This window comes from Silene latifolia, chromosome 1, assembly GCF_048544455.1.
Source record: "Silene latifolia isolate original U9 population chromosome 1, ASM4854445v1, whole genome shotgun sequence".
NCBI lineage: Eukaryota > Viridiplantae > Streptophyta > Magnoliopsida > Caryophyllales > Caryophyllaceae > Silene > Silene latifolia.
The window spans coordinates 101,692,133-101,712,704 of record NC_133526.1 but is presented as its reverse complement, the minus strand read 5'-3'; the positions used below and the strand labels follow the sequence as shown (position 1 = coordinate 101,712,704).

Genomic DNA, 20,572 nt, shown 5'->3' with positions numbered 1-20,572 from the left:
ATTTTTATTTATATTTTCCAGCATATTTACAGTGACCTTAAAACGTCAAATGAAAAGATTATAATGAAAAGGGAAGAGTATTAGGTAGTAGTAGTGCACATTATAGGAAGTAGAAAAATAGTCACACTTTAAGTCATATCAATTCTTCTAACAGCTCCTCATGAGCTGATGTGCGTGAAGCTTTCAGTTTTAACCGAGTCAAATCTTTGAATTAGACAAGCTTTTAGACATTGTCTTGATAATCTTCTGCTTCGGAATAACATTATACAAGTTAAGTTATGAGAACGTTAAGCGTCAGGTTCAAATTCCCCTCCCTTGAGTCTTGATTGTATTCGCTGTAAAATAACATTTTTGTGCATTTTGTCCAATATTGGAGTTGAAAAATGTATAATTTATATAATAATGACTCAAGTTTTTTTAGGGACACGCCACCACACCACACACATTTCTTTTCTGTGTTCGCTACTGATACGAATGCGGAAGCGATTTAAATAAATCGACAATGAAAGTAGTGTGGATCGAACTTGTGACTCGTGAGACCGTGGGACAAGTTTGAATCCGTGAGGATATTTGCTCGGATTAGACCTATAATCCGAACAATGGTGAAATATAGTCAAGACCTATTGACTATAATTCGGGTTATTGCTTGAGACGCGTCAAACAGTAACAAAATTTGGATCGAAAACTCGTCGAATCCGGGTTACACAAAGCTGCGTTTTTTTTCTTATAACTTGACTGGCTAAAAATTGAATACAAGATGATTATTTATATAGCTAACTAGATAGACTCCAAATCTAACAAATCATAACAACCAGATAACTAAATGTTATTCAACAAACTAACAGCTAACTAAATCTAATCCTAGGATTAGTTTTATTTGACTAACCTACTGAATCCTACTCGTATCAGCTACTGATTGTATTGGCCTTTGCGCAACATTTGTGAGGTCTACATAATACATATGCGAGGACTATTATTATCTACGAATAATCTCTATAATCAGAGCATGATAGACTTCAGAGGGATTACGTTTTGGGGCGCTTTATTTCTGGATACATACAAACTGAAACAGACATGAAACATAGTAATTTTCTGATAGAATGTGACAATCGTATCATGAACACGTAAATCAAACAGCTTCAATTCTAAGAATGTGAACCTTCAAACCTGCATACAACAACAACAACAACAACAACAACATCAGAGCCTTAATCCCAAAATCATCCTTTAGAACCGTCTATGGGTGAACACACACCTCAAAAACCTTCAAACCTGCATACAAATATTTAATCACACTCCAGAAACTAATATTGAGAAGTTGTCTGGATTATATTTGAAGCAAATATTAATGCATCACTATTCACTTCTTTTGCAGGAGATTCCCGCCATCTGGATCACTGTAATGTCACAGCGGCCATGAATTCGACATCTGATTCTAGAGCTTTCATTGAATCAGGAGGAAGACATATCTCAAGATCCACGCTTCCACCCCCTTCACGTCCAGGGTAAGCAGTAACTTTACCCTGAAATTTGTTTCCAAAACCACTACGAACTGCGACTGCCTTCCCAAGTCGGAACTCATTGCCGTAAATGTCAAATCTTGGTAAACATGAGATGAGAACACTGTCAGAACCATACATTATACCATGCTGGGGTACAAAAGGAGCCTGGAGCCAGCATTTCAGGAAATCGATCATTTCTTTGTCATTGTAGTTTACAATTGATTTGTTCAGTAGTGATATCGTGTAGAAGCAATTCACCAGCTGTTGTGGCTATTCTCAGTAAACTGAAACAATTTCCGAAAAATTCTGTAGGCAAAGGTGGGTCTAATCTATGCCTAACGTTAGCAATTATTCTTATATTAGTGACTCGATCATGACATACCTTGTTGCTCCAGATCATTGTCCTCCAGAGAATCGCTGACAGCGCTTGAAAAGAGGAAATGCTGCTGCAATTGCTTTGATTTTTGACCTCGGCCTTTAGGCTTTTTATGGAGTCAGAAGTAAAATGAAAGACCCTTACTCTAAAAGGGGCTGATTCAAGACAGGTTATGAATTCATCAGGGTGAGTTAATGGAAGGAGAACAGGGTTAGTCACGCTATACCCATCAGGAAACCAACGTTCATGAATTGGCAGACGAAACATAGAGACCCCTTTGCCCTTTGTCATGTGAATTTCTGACCACTTGTTCCAGAATCTCCAATATGATGTCCCATCTATGACAGCATGGTTTGCAGAACAACCTATGAAGACCCCGTCGACTAGTTCAGTGACCTTAACCGACAACAACGGTCTAGAGTGGCCATCATAGTTTAAAACCTTATGATGGTTTGGGTTTGGCTTTTTTTTTTCCTTGGGTGTTTGTTAACTCTTTTGGGGGTAGACAAGTATTGAATACGGAGTACCTTTATTTCTATATATAGTTTTTTTTGTGTTAGTTTAGGATTATTTCCACTTGTGGTGCCCTAAGGCTTAGGCAATACGATCAGATTAGGCCAGTTTCAACTGTATCTTCACTAATTCCACTTTGATAACTTAGGGTTTGAAATATTCTCTAGTTGCATTACGTAACGAGTAATATGACCTTGTCCATCATTATGTTGCTTGAAGTTTAAACACATGAATTCTCTGAACATTGAAGTTGATGAAGGTATTTCAATTAGAAGTAAATAAACGATTGAGACGGAGTGAGTAATTATTTCCTGTATTTGTAGACTGTTGTCATGTACTTATACATTGTTTTTGGAATTACTTAATATGTAGAATCAAAAGGAGGCTGTTGAGAAAGACCTTAATCTCTACAAGATGTTGAAATGGCGCCGGCTGATGGTTCGTTCCTTTTCTTCTTTTTCTATTACTATTATTACTCAGTGTTGGGAGTGTTGGATATTGTTATTTTCTGTTAAGTTTTCTATTTCAAGTGTTTTGTTCTATATGTTTTGCTTTGAACGTGATTCTGATGACATTAATATGACTTTTTTTTGGTGTTAATGGAACTACAATGGCAGTTTTTATAGTGATGCAAATTGAATCAAGGTCTTAACTACACTTGCATGACTTTACCATCAAAGTTGGCTAATAAAGACGTTAGATATGTATCAGTATCGCCTTTTCTGACCTTCGTGCACGAACTACTCCGTAAGGTGGACTATTTCACCAAATGTGATCCATCATACATCGACTAGTAAACTCTAATCCCAAATTCCAGTAACTCCCTTCTATTCTAGTTTGTAAATGAGCCGAGTCGTGTATCACTATCAGTTTGTTAGTCTATGAGTTGCCGATGGATTAGTTTTTAAGACCTGAATCATATGTCCGAATCTTGCTTTAAATTATCCTTATTCTGCAGTAGTGCACATTATATGTAATGGTTTTAATTAAGACAAGTAGTCATTTTTATTCTTCTAACAGCTCATTATTAACAGACGTGCGTCATGCACCTGAGGTTTTGAGTTGGGTAAAATCTTTGACTAGCCTTATCTTGGACATTGTCCTGATAGCCCACATCTATGGAATGACTGTACTAATCCATAGTATTGGATCTCGTTTTTTGTCATTGTCGTTGTATCGGTTGTCGCGACCTAAACTTGCTAAATACTGTCAATATCGCCTCAAAATGTTGTTATGCTCTCCAAAACCCTGATAAACCGGCTGCATATCGATTGTAGCAGCCGAAATTTTTGAACGCTTGTACTGGAACACAGTCTCACATTATGGCACACTATCATTGGCCTTAATGAATTGCCTGTCAGACTCAGTAGTCAGAGCAGGAGCATGGTAGACTTCAAAAGGGTTCTAATTTTGAGTTGCTTAGGTGTTAACAAGGAGAGAATTTCTGGAGTTACACAAACCAAAACAATTTAATGCTCCGTAATGTTCAGGTCGAGAGTGATAGTCAAATACTCTAACACAAAGTAATCCAAACTGCTTCTATTCTAAGAATATCTTAATATGCATACAATCTTACTCAAGTACTCCGTAACTAACACGGAGAGGTTGGTCTGATTTATTTTTAAGCAAAGTTATTGACTTAATGCAGCATCACTAATCACTAATCACTTCTTCTGCAGGAGAATTTTCTCGTCTTAATCGTGATAATGTCACTGCAGTCATGAATTCTACATCTGATTCGAGAGCTGTCATCGAATCAGGAGGAAGACATATCTCAAGGTCCACACTTCCACCCCCTTCACACCCTGGGTAAGCTGCAACTGTCCCCTGAAATTTATTTGCATACCCGCTACGAACTGCAATTGCTTTCCCCAGACCAAATTCATTGCCATACATGTCAAATCTTGATGAACTCGAGCTCAGCACACTATTGGAATCATACAAGATACCGTGTTTGGGTATAGAAGGCGCCTCCAGCCAGGCTTTCAGGGAATCGGTTACTTCTTTGTCATTGTGGTTTACAATTGATTTGTTCAGCAATGATGCTACCCACCCTAAACTGTTTTCAAGCAGTTCGCCAGCTGTTGTAGTTATTTTCAGTAAACTCACACAGTTTCCGAAAAATTGTTTTGGCAAAGGTGGGTCTAATCGATGCCTGCTATTAGCAGTTAATCTGAAATTAGTGATTTGACTATGACACACCGTGTTGCTTCGGATCACTGACCTCCATACAAGCGCTGATAACGCCTGAAAAGAGGAAATATTACCATTATCTGTTTCTAGATTAGCCACGGTTTTTAGTCTTTGTATGGATTTGGAAGTAAAGTGAAAGAACCGAACTCTGAGTTGAGTTGGTTCAACACAACTTATGAATTCATCAGGGTGAGTAAACGGAAGAAGAACAGGGTTATCCTCGCCAAACCCATCAGGAAACCATCGTTGATACAATGGCAGGCGCGATTTAGAAACCCCTTTGCCTTTTGACATGTGAATTTCAGACCACATGTTCCAGAATTCCCAATATGAAGTCCCATCTACGACTGCATGATTCGCAGAACAACCAATGAAGATACCATCGAGCAATTCTGTGACTTGAACCGATAACAAAGATCTTGTGTGGCCGTCATAATTAAATGCCTTATGGTGGTCAAATAAGGAGTCAACCACCAAGGGAACATCGGTTGGTGAAAGGATGTCCGATATGGTCGAATCTAAAGTAGCATGAATGAACTTAACGCCAGGGCCTTTGTTGCAGTCTACATAGATCAAGCATTCATGGTTAGGTTCATCTACTCGCGTGGCAAGCTGACCGGCAAATGGGTAAAAATGGACAAGGGTAAGTGAAAGCGATTCTTTAAGATCTTGGAGGAAGTCGTGAATTGAGAATGATTGAGTTGGTTTGGTGAAGAGAAGACCCTTTTGAATGTAGCGAGAAGAGAGTTTAATGAAGTCTAATGGAGCTAAGTAATGAGGTTTTTCGGATTCCATAACATCGTACCTCGGCTTAAGGAAACATTCTGAGGTTTGTTTTACAGTCATTTTTTCCATACTTGAATGTTATCTTGGCTTCAGTTCTGTATATATATTTTTTTGGAGCAAAAATGGGTACATTAGTTGGATTAGCTATAACATTTGACTGATTACTTTAAAAAAAAACTCCACTAGTTTTCCAATGTGTTAGTTATTTATATATTGTGGTCATCTTGCAAACGTACGCCATTACCTCAACACTGGCTACCTATGGTAATGAGCAGCCAAATGATAGAAAATAAGCAAAATGGGAGCAGCCAAATGATATAATAATAGCATATGTCCACTAGTTTAATTGGTAAAATTATGAGAGACTGTTCTTACGATCTTGTTTAAAATCCCATCAGCACATGGTGTCGTTGGTGGCCTGGTATTAACATCATAAAAGAAATGAAGGTTCCGAACTATAAATATAAATTATGAATATATATCACATAACAACATTAAAATTTGACAATTATGGACCGTAATTCGCATATGACACAAGTAGTTTTTCCGTTTTATTAACAACTTTAATAATACACGTCTTTAATTGATTGACTGAATTTAGGAAAAAAAATTATAGTTAGGGTTTGGAATGTAGTTAGAATCCTGATGAATTCTCATTCCACCCCAACCCCTTGGAATCTCATACCCATTCTTTATGTTTATTTTTCTAATGGATCAAACATGTTTTGAAAGGTATGAAATTGAAATCTCATACTTCTATGGTTTCTCTGTGGGGTAATATCCGTATACTACCCTTCTAATTAAGGATTATAACGCAAAATTTACATGTGATTATAGTCATAAAACGAAAAACATAATGAAACGATTAAGATGTAGAAATAACCTTCGGTCCTAGTGCAAAAGGCAATGAGAGATCAAAGTAGACCTCCTCCTAAATGATGCACCCAAGATGGTCCGAGAAATGCCCTTGTGCTAGAGAGAATCCCCTAATTGCCTTGCAATATTGAGGGGATTGTTTTGTGAGTTTGTGTTGGATGAGAGATCCGAGTTTCGAGAGGCACAATTCCCAAAACCCTAGTTTTCATACAAATGAAAAATGATTAGGTTAGAAGGGAGGAGAAACTCCCCTTTTGTGCCCTCTCATTCGGCAAAACCGAGTGGGTCAAGGGGAAGTGGGCTTCCACTTCCTCTTAACTTTAACTCGTGGTTCGGTCCATAATGCGCTAAGTGTATATGACGCGGTTTCATCATAAACTGTCATCGGTTATCGGAAATTAAGGCATCAACTAATAATACGGATTAGTTGAATTATTAATACATGTCCGACAAAGACAATATTGTATAATTATATTCAATATACATTTAATTAAATATAAAACGCTTATATTCAATTTATGAATTAACTGTTTAATTCGCCTTAGCCATTATTATTTAATCCGTATTAAATAAAATATCTCAACATCACATTTTGACTAATTATTAGTCAAATAACTCAGACTAACTGGTTAGTCAAAATTGGCATCTACATGACTGTATTTTCATACCGTCACATCTCTCAAACGTATCCTATAGGTGTGACTTTTAGGGACCAGTTGATCACCGTCATCTGTATGACAATAACGTCAAACTTATCTAGCAAGCCAACCGTTATTGATAAACGTGGATCAACTGATAATAATACCAAAAGTATGCCCTTTGATCCTTTTAGAGATTTATAAGTCCTTGCACTAACTGTTAAGGACACCAACCCCAACAAGCTCCCACTTGTCCGTACAAGTGTATGTGCAATGACGTTATCCGCACTAACTGGAGGACACAAGCTCCAACAAAATTAACTCCCACTTGTCCGTACAAGTGTATGTGCGATAACCGATTCTCATATTCATTTAAAATTTCTCCCACTCAATGTAAAACAATTTGCAGATCTGGATCCACAAAGGTCGTATTTTACAATCGATCTGTATCTAGAGTGGTTTCCCCGACTAGAGAGTAACTTAACCGATAAAACGAATCAGATCCGAGCATGGCCATGCATTTCGATTCTGACTCCTCGAGTGGCCCCGAGAAATATCGAGTACACGATAAAGGCTGAATATTTCCTTCAACTCGACTCCTTCCGATCTAAGCACGAGTATGAAATGACCAGAAAAAATCTACTTAGCCCCCATTACGGATGACCGTGAGAAAGAAACCAAAGTCACCCAAAATCGCCTTTAGTCTCAAGAGACGGTCGATAGTTAAAAGAATCGACTCTTAGGATCACCATGGAAGTCCTATCCACGACCGGCCAACGAATGTTATAAAACATTTAGGACTCCACGTCGATGTCACAATTGTGTCCTACGAAATATCCGTATAAATCGCCTCTGTGATTGGTCAGTCAACCGGTTGACTTATGGCTCGTTGAACCCACCATCAACCAACGTCACAAAATAATTGCGAGTTATCACTCATGTGGGCAATTAAGGACTGAAAAATATAATGTTCGTTCAGTTCACTTTGTGGTGTTCAAAATTTGTCGTACAAATCCACATGAAAAAAACAAAATATATATAAAATATCAAAACGATGATGTTGTATAGAGTACAAAAGCGAATGAATCTAATCCATAAAAGAGTACTACAACTTAGGAACACGTTTAATTCCCATGGAATTAACATGCCCTTCATGCTTATCTTGTCGTAATGCTTTAGTGAGAGGATCTGCTATGTTATTATCTGTAGCAATCTTTTCTATCACTACTTCCTTTTGCTCCACGTAATCTCGGATTAGATGAGCTTTCCGTTGTACATGTCTAGACTTGTTGCTAGACTTTGGCTCCTTAGCTTGGAAGATGGCACCACTATTGTCGCAATAGATGGTGATCGGGTCATTCGAACTAGGCACTACAGATAGCCCATGTAAGAATTGACGCATCCATATCGCTTCCTTTGTAGCTTCAGACGCGGCATAGTACTCGGACTCGGTCGTAGAATCTCTTTATGTGATTTGTTTGAACTCTTCCGGTGATGCAGCGCCATTAAGAGTAAAAACGAATCCCGGACCGAGATTTCGAGTCATCTCGATCCGTTTGGAAGCTAGCATCTGCAGAATCGGTTGCGCATAGCTTTTGAGAGCCTCCATAAGTCAATGCCCAATCTTTAGTCCTCCGGAGGTACTTAAGAATGTTCTTGACAGCCAGCCAATGTGATTCACCCGGATCTTTGTTGGAATCGACTTGTCATACTCAATGCATATGCCACGTCCGGACGTGTGCATATCATGGCATACATGATTGATCCTATAGCCGAAGCATAAGGAATCCGTGCCATGCGCTCTTTCTCTTCCGGTGTCTCTGGTGCCTGAGACTTGCTCAAATGCACCCCTGGAGATATAGGAAGGAACCCCTTCTTGGAGTTAGTCATGCTGAATCTCTCTAGGACTTTGTCTATGTAAGACTCCTGACTGAGAGATAGCATCCTTCGTGATCTATCTCGATAGATACGGATGCCTAGAATTCTTTGTGCCTCTCCCAGATCTTTCATCTGGAAATGGTTTTTCAACCATACTTTTACCGAAGTTAAGAGAGGTATGTCATTCCCAATCAGGAGTATGTCGTCAACATACAATATTAGGAAGACAATCTTGCTCCCACTCGACTTGATATATAGACATGGTTCCTCGACCGATCGAGTAAATCCATTTTCTTTTATCACTTGGTCGAAGCGATGATTCCAACTCCTTGATGCTTGCTTAAGTCCATAGATGGAACGCTTAAGCTTGCACACTTTCTTAGGATGTACTGGATCGATGAAACCTTCGGGTTGTACCATGTACAACTCTTCCTCCAAAAAGCCGTTTAAGAAGGCGGTTTTCACGTCCATTTGCCAAATTTCATAGTCATGAAAAGCGGCAATCGCTAAGATAATCCGAATGGAACGCAGCATAACTACGGGTGCAAAAATCTCATCGCAGTGCAAACCTGGCACTTGGGTGAAACCTTTAGCAACTAGTCGTGCTTTGTAGATATCTTGTTGACCTTCCACAGAATGCTTTATCTTGTAAAGCCATTTGCATTGAAGGGGACGAACCTTAGCAGGTAAGTCAACAAGATCCCACACGTTGTTCTCATACATGGAGTCCATCTCGGATTGCATGGCCTCAAGCCATAGCTTTGAGTCGAAATGGTCATGGCACCTTTATAGGTTGTGGGTTCACTACTCGTTAAGAGTAGAATGTCATCTATGTCATGTTCCTCGACAGGACCAATGTATCTCGTCCGGAGGAATAGAGACTCTTCCCGACCTCCTAGGTTCCTCGGGAATGTTAATAGGGATTGAAGGAATAGGTTCCTCCCAATAGTTGCTCGGTACTTGGTTCCGGGAATCTCCGACAGTTCGAAGGTTCTATCACTCTTTGCATTCTCGAGAAATTCCTTCTCTAAGAATGTCGCACTAGCCGCAACAAAAACACGTTGTTCGGTTGGCGAATAAAAGTAATGACCAAGCGTTCCTTTAGGATAACCTATAAAGTATGTCTTGACCGATCGCGGGCCGAGCTTATCCTCGTGTCTCCACTTGACATAAGCCTCGCAGCCCCAAACCCGTATAAAGGACAAGTTAGGGACCGTTCCCTTCCATAGTTCATATGGAGTCTTGTCAATGACTTTAGACGGACTTCGGTTAAGTATTAGAGCGGCCGACAAAAGAGCATAACCCCATAATGAATCGGGTAAAACCGTGTGACTCATCATGGATCGAACCATATCAAGTAGTGTTCGATTTCTCCGTTCGGACACACCATTCACCGAGGTGTTCCGGTGGAGTTAAGCGTAGGGCAATCCCACAGTCCTTTAGGTGTTGATCAAACTCGTGAGAAAGATACTCGCCACCACGATCCGAACGCAGTGTTTTAATCTTTCTACCCAATAGGTTCTGACCCTATTCGGTATTCTTTGAATTTTTCAAAGGATTCACTTTTGTGCTTCATTAAGTAGACATAGCCATATCTACTTAAATCGTCCGTGAAAGTGATGAAATACCTATAGCCTTCTCGTGCGGTGATTGACATAGGGCCACATACATCCGTGTGTATGAGTCCTAATAGGTCGGCAGCGCGCATTCCAACACCTTTGAAGGAAATCCGAGTCATCTTACCGATGAGACATGATTCACACGTGCCAAATGATTGAAAATCAAAGGCCGAGATAGCTCCATTTTTGATGAGCTGTTTTACGCGTTTCTCATTAATGTTTCCCATACGGCAGTGCCATAGATACGTTTGATCTTTGTCACCAACCTTTAACTTTTTATTCATTACGTGTAATATTTCCGTGGTCGGATCTAAAACATAAATTCCGTTCATGGAGGCGCCTTGTCAGTAAATCATATCGTGTAATGAGAAAATGCAAGTATTATTTTCTATTACAAATGAAAAACCAAGTTTATCAAGTGCGTAAACCGAAATAATGTTTTTCGAAAGACTAGGTACATAATAGCAGTCATATAATGACAACTCAAATCCGCTAGGAAGCTGGATCACATATGTCCCCTTTGAGATGGCAGCCACTCTTGCTCCATTCCCAACACGCAGGTCCACCTCACCCTTTACGAGGGGTTCGATGTTTCGGAGCCCCTGCACATGATTACACAGATGAGAACCACAACCAGTATCAAGTACCCAAGTTCCGTAACTTGCGTGGTTAATCTCAATCATATGAATAAAAGTAGAAGAGAGAGAGGACATACCAACAGGTTTAACACGACCTGCCTTTAAGTCCTCATGATAAACAGGACATGTACGCCTCCAATGCCCAGTCTTGTGGCAATGATGGCATTCCATGTTTTCATTCTTGCTCTTTGTCGTGCCTGATGAGGTGCTCGACTCACCAGGCCCACTCTTACCTGAACCCGACTTCTTGAACTTCGGTTTACCTCTCGCTAGGTTTCGGGAGCTTTGCCCTTACCTTTCCCTTTGTTGGACACAACGAGAACATCCTGTTTCAAGCTCCCACTGAACTTCATGTCCTTCTCGGTCTGTACGAGAAGGGAGTGCAGTTCATGTGGGGTTTTCTTCAAATCATTCATATAGTAATTCGCTCTAAATTGCGAAAAACCATCGTGGAGTGAATGAAGCATGCGGTCGATAACAATGTTCTCGCTGATGTTACAATTAAAGGTCTCGACTTCTCGACATTCTCAATCATCTTTGAGAATGTGTGGGCTAACTGGTTGGCCCTTCGGAGTCTCGCATCAAAGAAGCGAGTGGTATGCTCATAGGTCACGATTCTCGGTGCTTTCGAGAATTCCTTGGTGAGCGTGGTGAAAATCTTGTTTGCACCATGGGCTATGAAGCGTTTCGGCAAATTGGATTCCATTGCAAAAATGAGTACGTTTTTAATCGCACCCGCTTCCATACGGAAATCATTAAACTTGGTGATTTCGACTCTAGCCGTGGGACTGGGTTTTTGGGAGGGGCTCTAATAGATATTTGAGCTTCCCATCGCCAGCGTGCATTCCGTAATGCCGCCTCCCGTCTCCGAAGTTTGATCCATCATTCTTGATCGAGTAGGCGATTCATCCGATTCATGAAGATCCGGCCAGGACTCACGGTCCAATGTGGCACTTGGCATTGGGTTATCGTGAGAACCAGCCATTTGTTATTAGCGAGTTTAAAAGTTCGTGATCTACACTTTGAAAAAGAAAGAAAAACAAAAACGAAATAAGCAACTCATCGAGGTGATTTAAGTCTATTTAAAATTCATTTTAACATGTAGACTCAATGCACTTGCATAATTGATCTCCCTCAAGAATGATACAAGTGATCCCAAGACTCAATTTCTGTAAATTGATAAGCCAACTGTTTAGCTAATTCTTCCGGAAGAACTCTTGGTCGATAGATTTCCGTAAATCCTATCTATAGTCCACCATAGTCACAGGATCGTACGAGTGACCATAGTGTTGAGATAAAATAGGTCAATCGGTTCCAACTTACCCGACGTAGAAGGGGTCATATTATGCCTACCGACGAAGAAGGGACTCATTGGAGTTTGACCTATAAAGACCGTTCTCAATTTTTGTTTATACGAGGAAGATCCCATCAACTAAATTATAATTCATATTAAGTGAACGAATAACTAGCGTCTGCGTGAATGAATTAATTTGGATGATGGCTTAAAAATCGTGACATGAGAATGTCAATGAAAACTAACTCGTGACCTCTATATGTGTCAGTTTTCATGCAATAATTAGGTGGTTTGGTTTTTAGGCGGAATATGATGCATATTATCGTTACGAAAAAATAAATAAATGAATGCAATACGTAAATAAAAATTCCTAGTGTGGCATATCCTAGTAAAAAGAACATAATACAACTTTGGAATCCACCGTTGGACCCGAAAAGCTTGTCTTGATGTCCATCTTTGTCCATGTAGCAGGAGTGAGCATTCGGTCTCCTTCTTTAATCTTCTCAAAAATTACAATTAAAATTTACAAATATAAACCTATTTACATTCTAAATAAAAACTGTAATTAAAAGAAATAAAAATGGAGATACGAGATCTCAAAATACAACCAAGACCGTGTTCCATCATTACGGTAACACGTTCTACTAAGGCCACACTAAGTTACAACCGTTTGCAAAATTAAATAAATACGTAATAAAAGGCATTCAAAACATTCAAAATTAACGATAAATAAAATGCATCAACTAAATTAAATTTATTCGTGACATAATTCCGTAATTATGTTAAATTTTTTATCCAAACCACCAAAGATAATTAAAATTACATGACAAAACCGCTTTAGTCAAGTTAATTTTAATCCGAGATAATCCGTTACAATAAATCATGTTAAAGTAACTTTATTTTACGTGGGTGAACCGTTTCACTAACAAGCGAGAGCATAAAAAACGTTTTATGCAATAAAAGGGCCGAAAAAAAAAAAAAAACAGAATTTTTTTTTTTTCTTCTGTACTGCTGTACGTGAACAGTACCAGGGGCCAAAAAAAAAAAAAAATTTTTTTTTTTAAAATCGGCAGAAATGCCGAGAGCCTCAAAGGCCAAAAAAAAAAAAATTAATCGGCTAAAACGAGATCAAACAAGTGATCAAACAACAAAACGATTTGTAAAAACTCAATTGCAATTTAATCTAATCCGGATTAAAACAAAATTACAATTGACATGATCTTCACATATTGTTGTGATTATCGTTTAAAACAACAATTCGCAAAGAACAAATCGAAAACAAACAGAAAATCGTCATCAAAGCAACCGTGTAAACTGGACACGATTCCCAATGAACAAAACAGGCCGTTAAAAAAAAATTAAACCAGCCGAGACAAAAAAAAATGCCTCACGAAATTTTATGCAAAAATTTGATACATCTTTAACATATTGAAATGAACATCGATTAGAAAACAATATGCAAAGATCAAAATTAAAACAAACAAACCAACCATCACCGTGTAAACAAGACACGGATCCCAAGGCACAAAATCAACAAAAAAAACGCAGCAAGAAAAATTAAATTGCCGAGCCAAAAAAAAAAATTGTGCCGTGAGGAAAAAAAAAATTGCAGCCGTGACAAATTTTTAACCATAAATTATCGATTCATAAATCGTTTGATGAAAAACACATATAAAAATTTACGTGGCCTCGCTCTGATACCACTTGTGGGGTAATATCCGTATACTACCCTTCTAATTAAGGATTATAACGCAAAATTTACATGTGATTATAGTCATAAAACGAAAAACATAATGAAACGATTAAGATGTAGAAATAACCTTCGGTCCTAGTGCAAAAGGCAATGAGAGATCAAAGTAGACCTCCTCCTAAATGATGCACCCAAGATGGTCCGAGAAATGCCCTTGTGCTAGAGAGAATCCCCTAATTGCCTTGCAATATTGAGGGGATTGTTTTGTGAGTTTGTGTTGGATGAGAGATCCGAGTTTCGAGAGGCACAATTCCCAAAACCCTAGTTTTCATACAAATGAAAAATGATTAGGTTAGAAGGGAGGAGAAACTCCCCTTTTGTGCCCTCTCATTCAGCAAAACCGAGTGGGTCAAGGGGAAGTGGGCTTCCACTTCCTCTTAACTTTAACTCGTGGTTCGGTCCATAATGCGCTAAGTGTATATGACGCGGTTTCATCATAAACTGTCATCGGTTATCGGAAATTAAGGCATCAACTAATAATACGGATTAGTTGAATTATTAATACATGTCCGACAAAGACAATATTGTATAATTATATTCAATATACATTTAATTAATCATTTTTCATTTGTATGAAAACTAGGGTTTTGGGAATTGTGCCTCTCGAAACTCGGATCTCTCATCCAACATTCTCATTCCAATCCATTCCATTCCCAAGTAAAATGTGTATAGGAGATAGCACGTCCCACAAAAAAAAAGGAAAGAATGAATGGACTCGTGTCAGGCTTAAATCCTCCTCCGGCCCTAACCCTTGTATAGGAAACGCGTCAGACAAATTAGGAAAAAGTCGGAAACTTGCGTATGATTTAGTAAAATGAGTGAGTATATAGGAAATAACACATCTCAAAAAAAAGGAAAGAATGAAGGGACTCGTCTCACGCTTAAACCCTCCTCCCCTTAACCTTGTATATGTAGATCTTTGTGCAACATTTTTGTAAGGTCAACATAATGCATATGAACTGATGGTATATTGGTAGTCAGTCTCGCCTTGTGACGCGCTATCATTATCCATTATTATTGGATTTGTCAGTAAGTAGAGCGTGGTAAACTCCAAAGGGTTTGAAGTTTGGCGATACTTAACAAAGACAGAATTACTGGAGTAATACTAGTTAAAACAGATAAGTTGGTCTGATCTATTTTTAATCAAACTTAATGACTTAAATGTATTTAATCACTGTATTTTGCAGGACAATTGTATCGTCTGAATCAATATAATGTGACTGCAGCCATGAATTCTACATCTGATTCAAGAGCTGTCATCGAATCAGGAGGAAGACATATCTCAAGATCCACACTTCCACCTCTTTCTGACGTAGCGTAAGCCGTAACTTTCCCCTCAAATTTATTTGCATACCCACTACGAACTGCGATTGCTTTCTGTTAGGGATAAAAATATCATTTAATATCCTGATGTGGCATCGTGTTGTCAGCAGAAAGAAATAGCAAAAGCATGGCCACGTGTAGCACAGCGGTTGGTAGAAGAAGGGAGAGGGGGATTGCTGAGGTGGCACATTTAAGACCACAAGATTAAAGTAATAACAAACACAAAGTTGGGCCATCATAGAAACCCACGTACAAAAGGAGGGAGATATTGGGCTTGGACTTTTTCAACAACTGTTACCTATCTTCATGGTAACAGTCCGAGATTCCAGGAGCAGACTGAGGGAGAAGTCCAGCAACCCTAGTCCAAATTCTAGCAGCTATATAAGAATGAGAAGAACATCAAACGAGAGGCATTCAACAACGATCCCGAGCAAACATTTTACTCCTAAGAATCCCACTGACGATTGGCAATATTTCTTTTGCAACATAATACTTGTATTTCCTTACTTGCTTACTAAACCTCGATTATAGTGCATAAATTGGCGGGATTCCGACTCCCCCCGCGGTTGTTCCCACACTGGGTTTTCCGCGTCACCAAAAATTCTCCGTGTCCTTCTTTTCCATTCGTCTTTATTCCGTCGTCCCTATCGTCGCATTTAAAACATAATTGGCATTAGATTATTCACTATCACTCACATAAAAATATTCATAATCGGTAAATTTTTACCAAAACAGTTTGGCGCCCAGCGTGGGGCATAGTGATCATTTTCTATAGCCAAGCCTCGCAAAATCGAACCAGCCATCACAATGTCTGGAACCAGCCAGAATCCTTCCAGCAGCCAGAGTATGTCAGTCCTATCTTCCGCAGCAGGAGTTACTTCGCATCCGGCAGACGATCAAGTGCATCCCCAGCATCGGCCCAAACGATCCCTCCCAAAGATGTCGACGAGCCATGCCCCTGGACTTAAACCACCGCAGATTCCAAAGGCAGCAGGTGCATCCAGCCAGTCCAAATCCAGCAGAGAAAGCAGCCCCAGCAGAGGAAGCGAAGCAGTATGCAGAAGCCCGACCCAAGAAAGCTCAGGCGCAGAAGTTCTCCGAAGCAGAGGGTCCCCAGCACTCGATCCGATGCAGGTGATGATTCAGGGGATGGACATCCTTCGTCGGGCTGATGAAGATCTGAGGAAAGACAACCAGAATATGATGGCTCAAATCGTGACGGCATCCAGTCCAAACCAAAGACGCACCTGAGGCTCGGCGTAACCGGCGGTGGAGGACTGGGTCGACCAATCCCGTCAGAACTAGTTACCAGGCTGGATCTTGCAGGGGTAGCACCCAGCGAACCAATCGAGCCAAGAGGATTGGGATGTCTGTCATTTGACAATCCACCTAGTCTGCAGTAGACAACAGGTAACGCTTTATTTAGCACCCTTCAGACCGACCTTCCACCCTTTTCGTGTACCCCGCACACCGCAGACACCAGGATGGCGATGCCGGACTGTCCCCAACACAAGTAATTCCATCCTGCAGCCCGTTCACCGGTGAAGCCTGGATCGGAGGATTACAAAGAGACACCAGGATGGCGTACTGGATCCATAATCGTGCAACACCAAGAACCGGTCCACCAAAGATCGTGCCAACTTTACGGAGCACTGGCTGGGAGGTACACTTTGGTTCCTTTCACTGTTTCTAACCCTCTTGCAGAGCGGGTAATCCATTTGGAGCAAAGAATACCAGGAGCCGAGGGAACTAATGTATAGGATACCGGCGTAGCCCGTCCGCTAGAGAAAGCGACCAAAGATAGCTACGCAGACTCACCTTTCGTGGATGATATAGCTCTAATCGGTGTTCCTAAAGGATGTGTGCCGCCAGCTATGACACTCTATGACGGGACCACAGATCCACTTGACCATATCAACCACTACAAGCAGAAAATGATGGTAATAACCGCGAATCGGATCTCTAAAGGAAGCTTGCATGTGCAAAGGTTTCGGATCAACACTGTCGGAGCGACCTGCGAGTGGTTCGTCGGCTTACCGAACAAAAGCATATCCAGCTTCGCCGACCTAGTCAATGCCTTCAACCAAATTCACAAAGAAAGCGAAAAGCCGAGAGAAGGCATCAAATGACCTCTACCTAGGCTAGTGCAAGGATTTGAGGAATCCACCGTGATTACTTGAACCGGTTCAACAAAGAGAAGGTGTCAATTCCAAGGTGTGATATAGCAACCGCTATACAAGCCTTCCGTCGAGGGCTACACAAGGATTCACAGCTATACAAGGAACTAACCATGCATCCATGCACTACCTTTGAGGAGGTGCAATCGAAGGCGATTGCTGTCATGAGGTGGAAGAAGACTCTGCACCGAAGAAGAGGCACTTATGATTGGACCAGTATCCGTAAAGGCTCCAGTAGAAAAGAAGAGTGAAAGATCCAAACCCTACAGCAGGAGCGTGAATAAAGTTTCTGGAAATGCAGAAGGAAAATCCGAAGCAGATCTGCCTCCGAAAGTAAGTGAGTATGGTTTCACTACCAATCTTGCAGGATTATTCAAAGCCTTGAAGGAGCTGGGGACGCAGAGTCGATGGCCAAAACTTCCGAAGGAAACCCCAAAGAGCGAGAGACACAGCAAAAGTGTGAGTTCCACGGCAAAGCAACACTCACAACACCGATGAATGCCACTCCCTCAGAAAGGAAGTCAAATTCCACTATGACCAAGGAAACCTGGATCATCTCCTACCCAGAAACACAACAAGAATAAATTCCGCGGACCAGGTTCTGCCCTCCCCTCCTCCTCATTGCTCTAGAACTGTGAATGTCATTACAGGTGGATCGGAGCTGTGTGGGCTAACCTACTCAGCAGCTAAGAGGCACGCAACCAGGGCTAAGGGAGACAGACCAGAGAGCTCCTGCAGGGTTAACCACCAGAATCTGCCGTCAATCACCTTCGACGAAACAGACGCATGATCCACTCCTAAACAGCACCACGACGCTCTAATCATCACGCTTCCCATAGGAAATTGCAAGGTGAAAAAGATCCTGGTGGATACCGGAAGCTCCGTCAACTTGATCATGATGGAAACACTCAAAGGAATGGGATTCACCGAGAAAGATCTAGCAAAGAAGGCAATTCCCTTGGTTGGCTTCAGCGGCGAAACAAAACACTCCCTAGGAGAAATCATCATCCCAACCTACGCCGGAGGTGTAAACAAACAGGTAAGGTATTTGGTTATTGATAGGCCCTCTACTTACAATGTAATCCTTGGCAGGCCCTGGATCCACGAGATGAAAGCAATTCCCTCAACGTACCACCAATGCCTGAAGTTTCCAACACCTTGGGGGGTGCAAGAAATACGTGGGGACCAGGAAGAAGCTAGGGATTGCTACAAGGTGGCTCTGAAGCCAACAACAGGTTCGCCCACATAACAATTACAGAGCCATCACATCCAGGACGAGTACATTGAGCCTCAGCAGGCAGAACTAGACGAAGTCCTCCTGGACTCGCTGCACCCAGAACGAACTGTTCTCATTGGATCTGAGTGTAGAGGTAAGATTCGTGAAGAACTCGTTCGATTGTTGAGAACTAACATAGATTGCTTTGCTTGGTCACATGATGATATGATAGGGATAGACCCAAGTGTGATAACTCACAAGCTAAGTGTGGATCCAAGCTATAAACCTGTGCAGCAGAAGAGAAGGAAATTTGCTTGAAAGAAACCAGGTCATAAATCAAGAAGTAGATATTCTGCTTGCTGCAGGAAAAATTCGTGAAGTAAAGTACCCAGAGTGGTTGTCTAATGTGGTAGTGGTCCCAAAGAAGAATGGTAAGTGGAGGGTCTGCGTCGATTTCACGGATCTAAACAAAGCTTGCCCAAAGGACCCGTTCCCTCTACCACACATAGACGCCATGGTGGACGCTATTGCAAGCCACGAGATGCTGACATTCCTGGATGCCTGGAGCGGATATAACCAGATAAAGATGCACCCCAGTGACCAAGAAAACACAGCGTTCAGATCCGAGAGAGGTATCTATTGTTATAATGTCATGCCTTTTGACTGAAAAATGCGGGATCTACCTATCGAGGTGGTAAACATGATGTTTAAAGAACAAATAGGCCAAACTATGGAAGTATATATAGACGATATGGTCGTCAAATCGAAGAGCTTCACAAAGACCACCAAAGACTGGCAGAAACTTTCAATACCCTCGGGAAATATCAAATGAAGTGAATCCTACGAAGTGTACCTTCGGAGTATCCAGTGGAAAATTCCTAGGGTACATGGTGACCCAGAGGGGATAGAGAGGCCAAAGACCGAGCAAATAAGAGCAGTGCACTGGAATCACCGCAGAAACCAAAAAAGACGTCCAAATACCGACGGAAGAGTGGCGCCTTAAACAGATTCATATCGGATCCTCGGACAGATGCAGGCTATTCTATGATATACTCGAGAAAAAGCCAAAGATTTGAATGGACGGACGACCACGAGAAAGCATTTCAAGAGTTAAAGCGCTATCTCAAAGACCCCACCTCTCCCTGTCGAAACCAGAGCGGGAGAACCACTTCTGTATCATCGATCCATGAAGCGGCGATCGGTGCCGTGCTAGTGCGAGAGCAGGAAGAATCACAAAGATCGGTGTACTACATCGCAAGTCTCTACTTTCGGCAGAGACCAGGTACACATCGCTAGAAAAACTTGTCCTTGCACTAGTTACTGCATCCTATAAACTGCGCCCCTACTTTGAATCTCATACAATTTCTGTGATAACTAATTATCCTCTTAAAACTATCATGAGAAAACCAGAATTGTCAGGACGAATGGCTAAATGGTCCGTGCACTTGAGCGGGTACGATTTGAAGTTTGAACCCCGTACGGCCATAAAGTCTCAGGCTCTGGCAGACTTTGTGTCTGACTTCATCAAAGACTCGGACCCAGGCCGAACAGGACATCCCGAACTGGAAGAAGACAAAGGAGAACAAGTGTGGGAGTTACATGTGGACGGAGCCTCAAACGCCAAAGGAGCAGGAGTAGGGTTGGTCCTCAAATCACCCCAGGGAGACCTCATAGTCCAGGCCGTACGATGTGAATTCAAAGCCACAAACAACGAAGCAGAATATGAGGCACTAATCCTGGGTCTGAAGCTGGCTCTTGACAGACACCTTCAGGTTTGCAGCGATTCTAAGCTT

General features: G+C 41.1%; 1 protein-coding gene and 1 long non-coding RNA gene across 2 annotated transcripts in view; one reads left to right on the top strand and one right to left on the bottom strand.

Annotated features, from left to right (window-relative positions):
• The window catches only part of LOC141608260 (uncharacterized), a 37,538-nt gene extending 35,208 nt beyond the window's left edge, over positions 1–2,330 (top strand). The window contains exon 2 of the long non-coding RNA XR_012526977.1: positions 1,376–2,330. This is a non-coding gene — a long non-coding RNA (uncharacterized LOC141608260). The remainder of the gene's footprint in view (positions 1–1,375) is intronic.
• Positions 2,331–3,151: 821 nt separating this feature from the next.
• Positions 3,152–5,412, bottom strand: LOC141608255 (uncharacterized). The gene has a single exon (XM_074427623.1). It carries the CDS (start codon positions 5,377–5,379, stop codon positions 4,045–4,047), a length of 1,335 nt encoding a protein of 444 aa, XP_074283724.1. The 5' UTR covers positions 5,380–5,412; the 3' UTR covers positions 3,152–4,044.
• Positions 5,413–20,572: the final 15,160 nt, after the last annotated feature.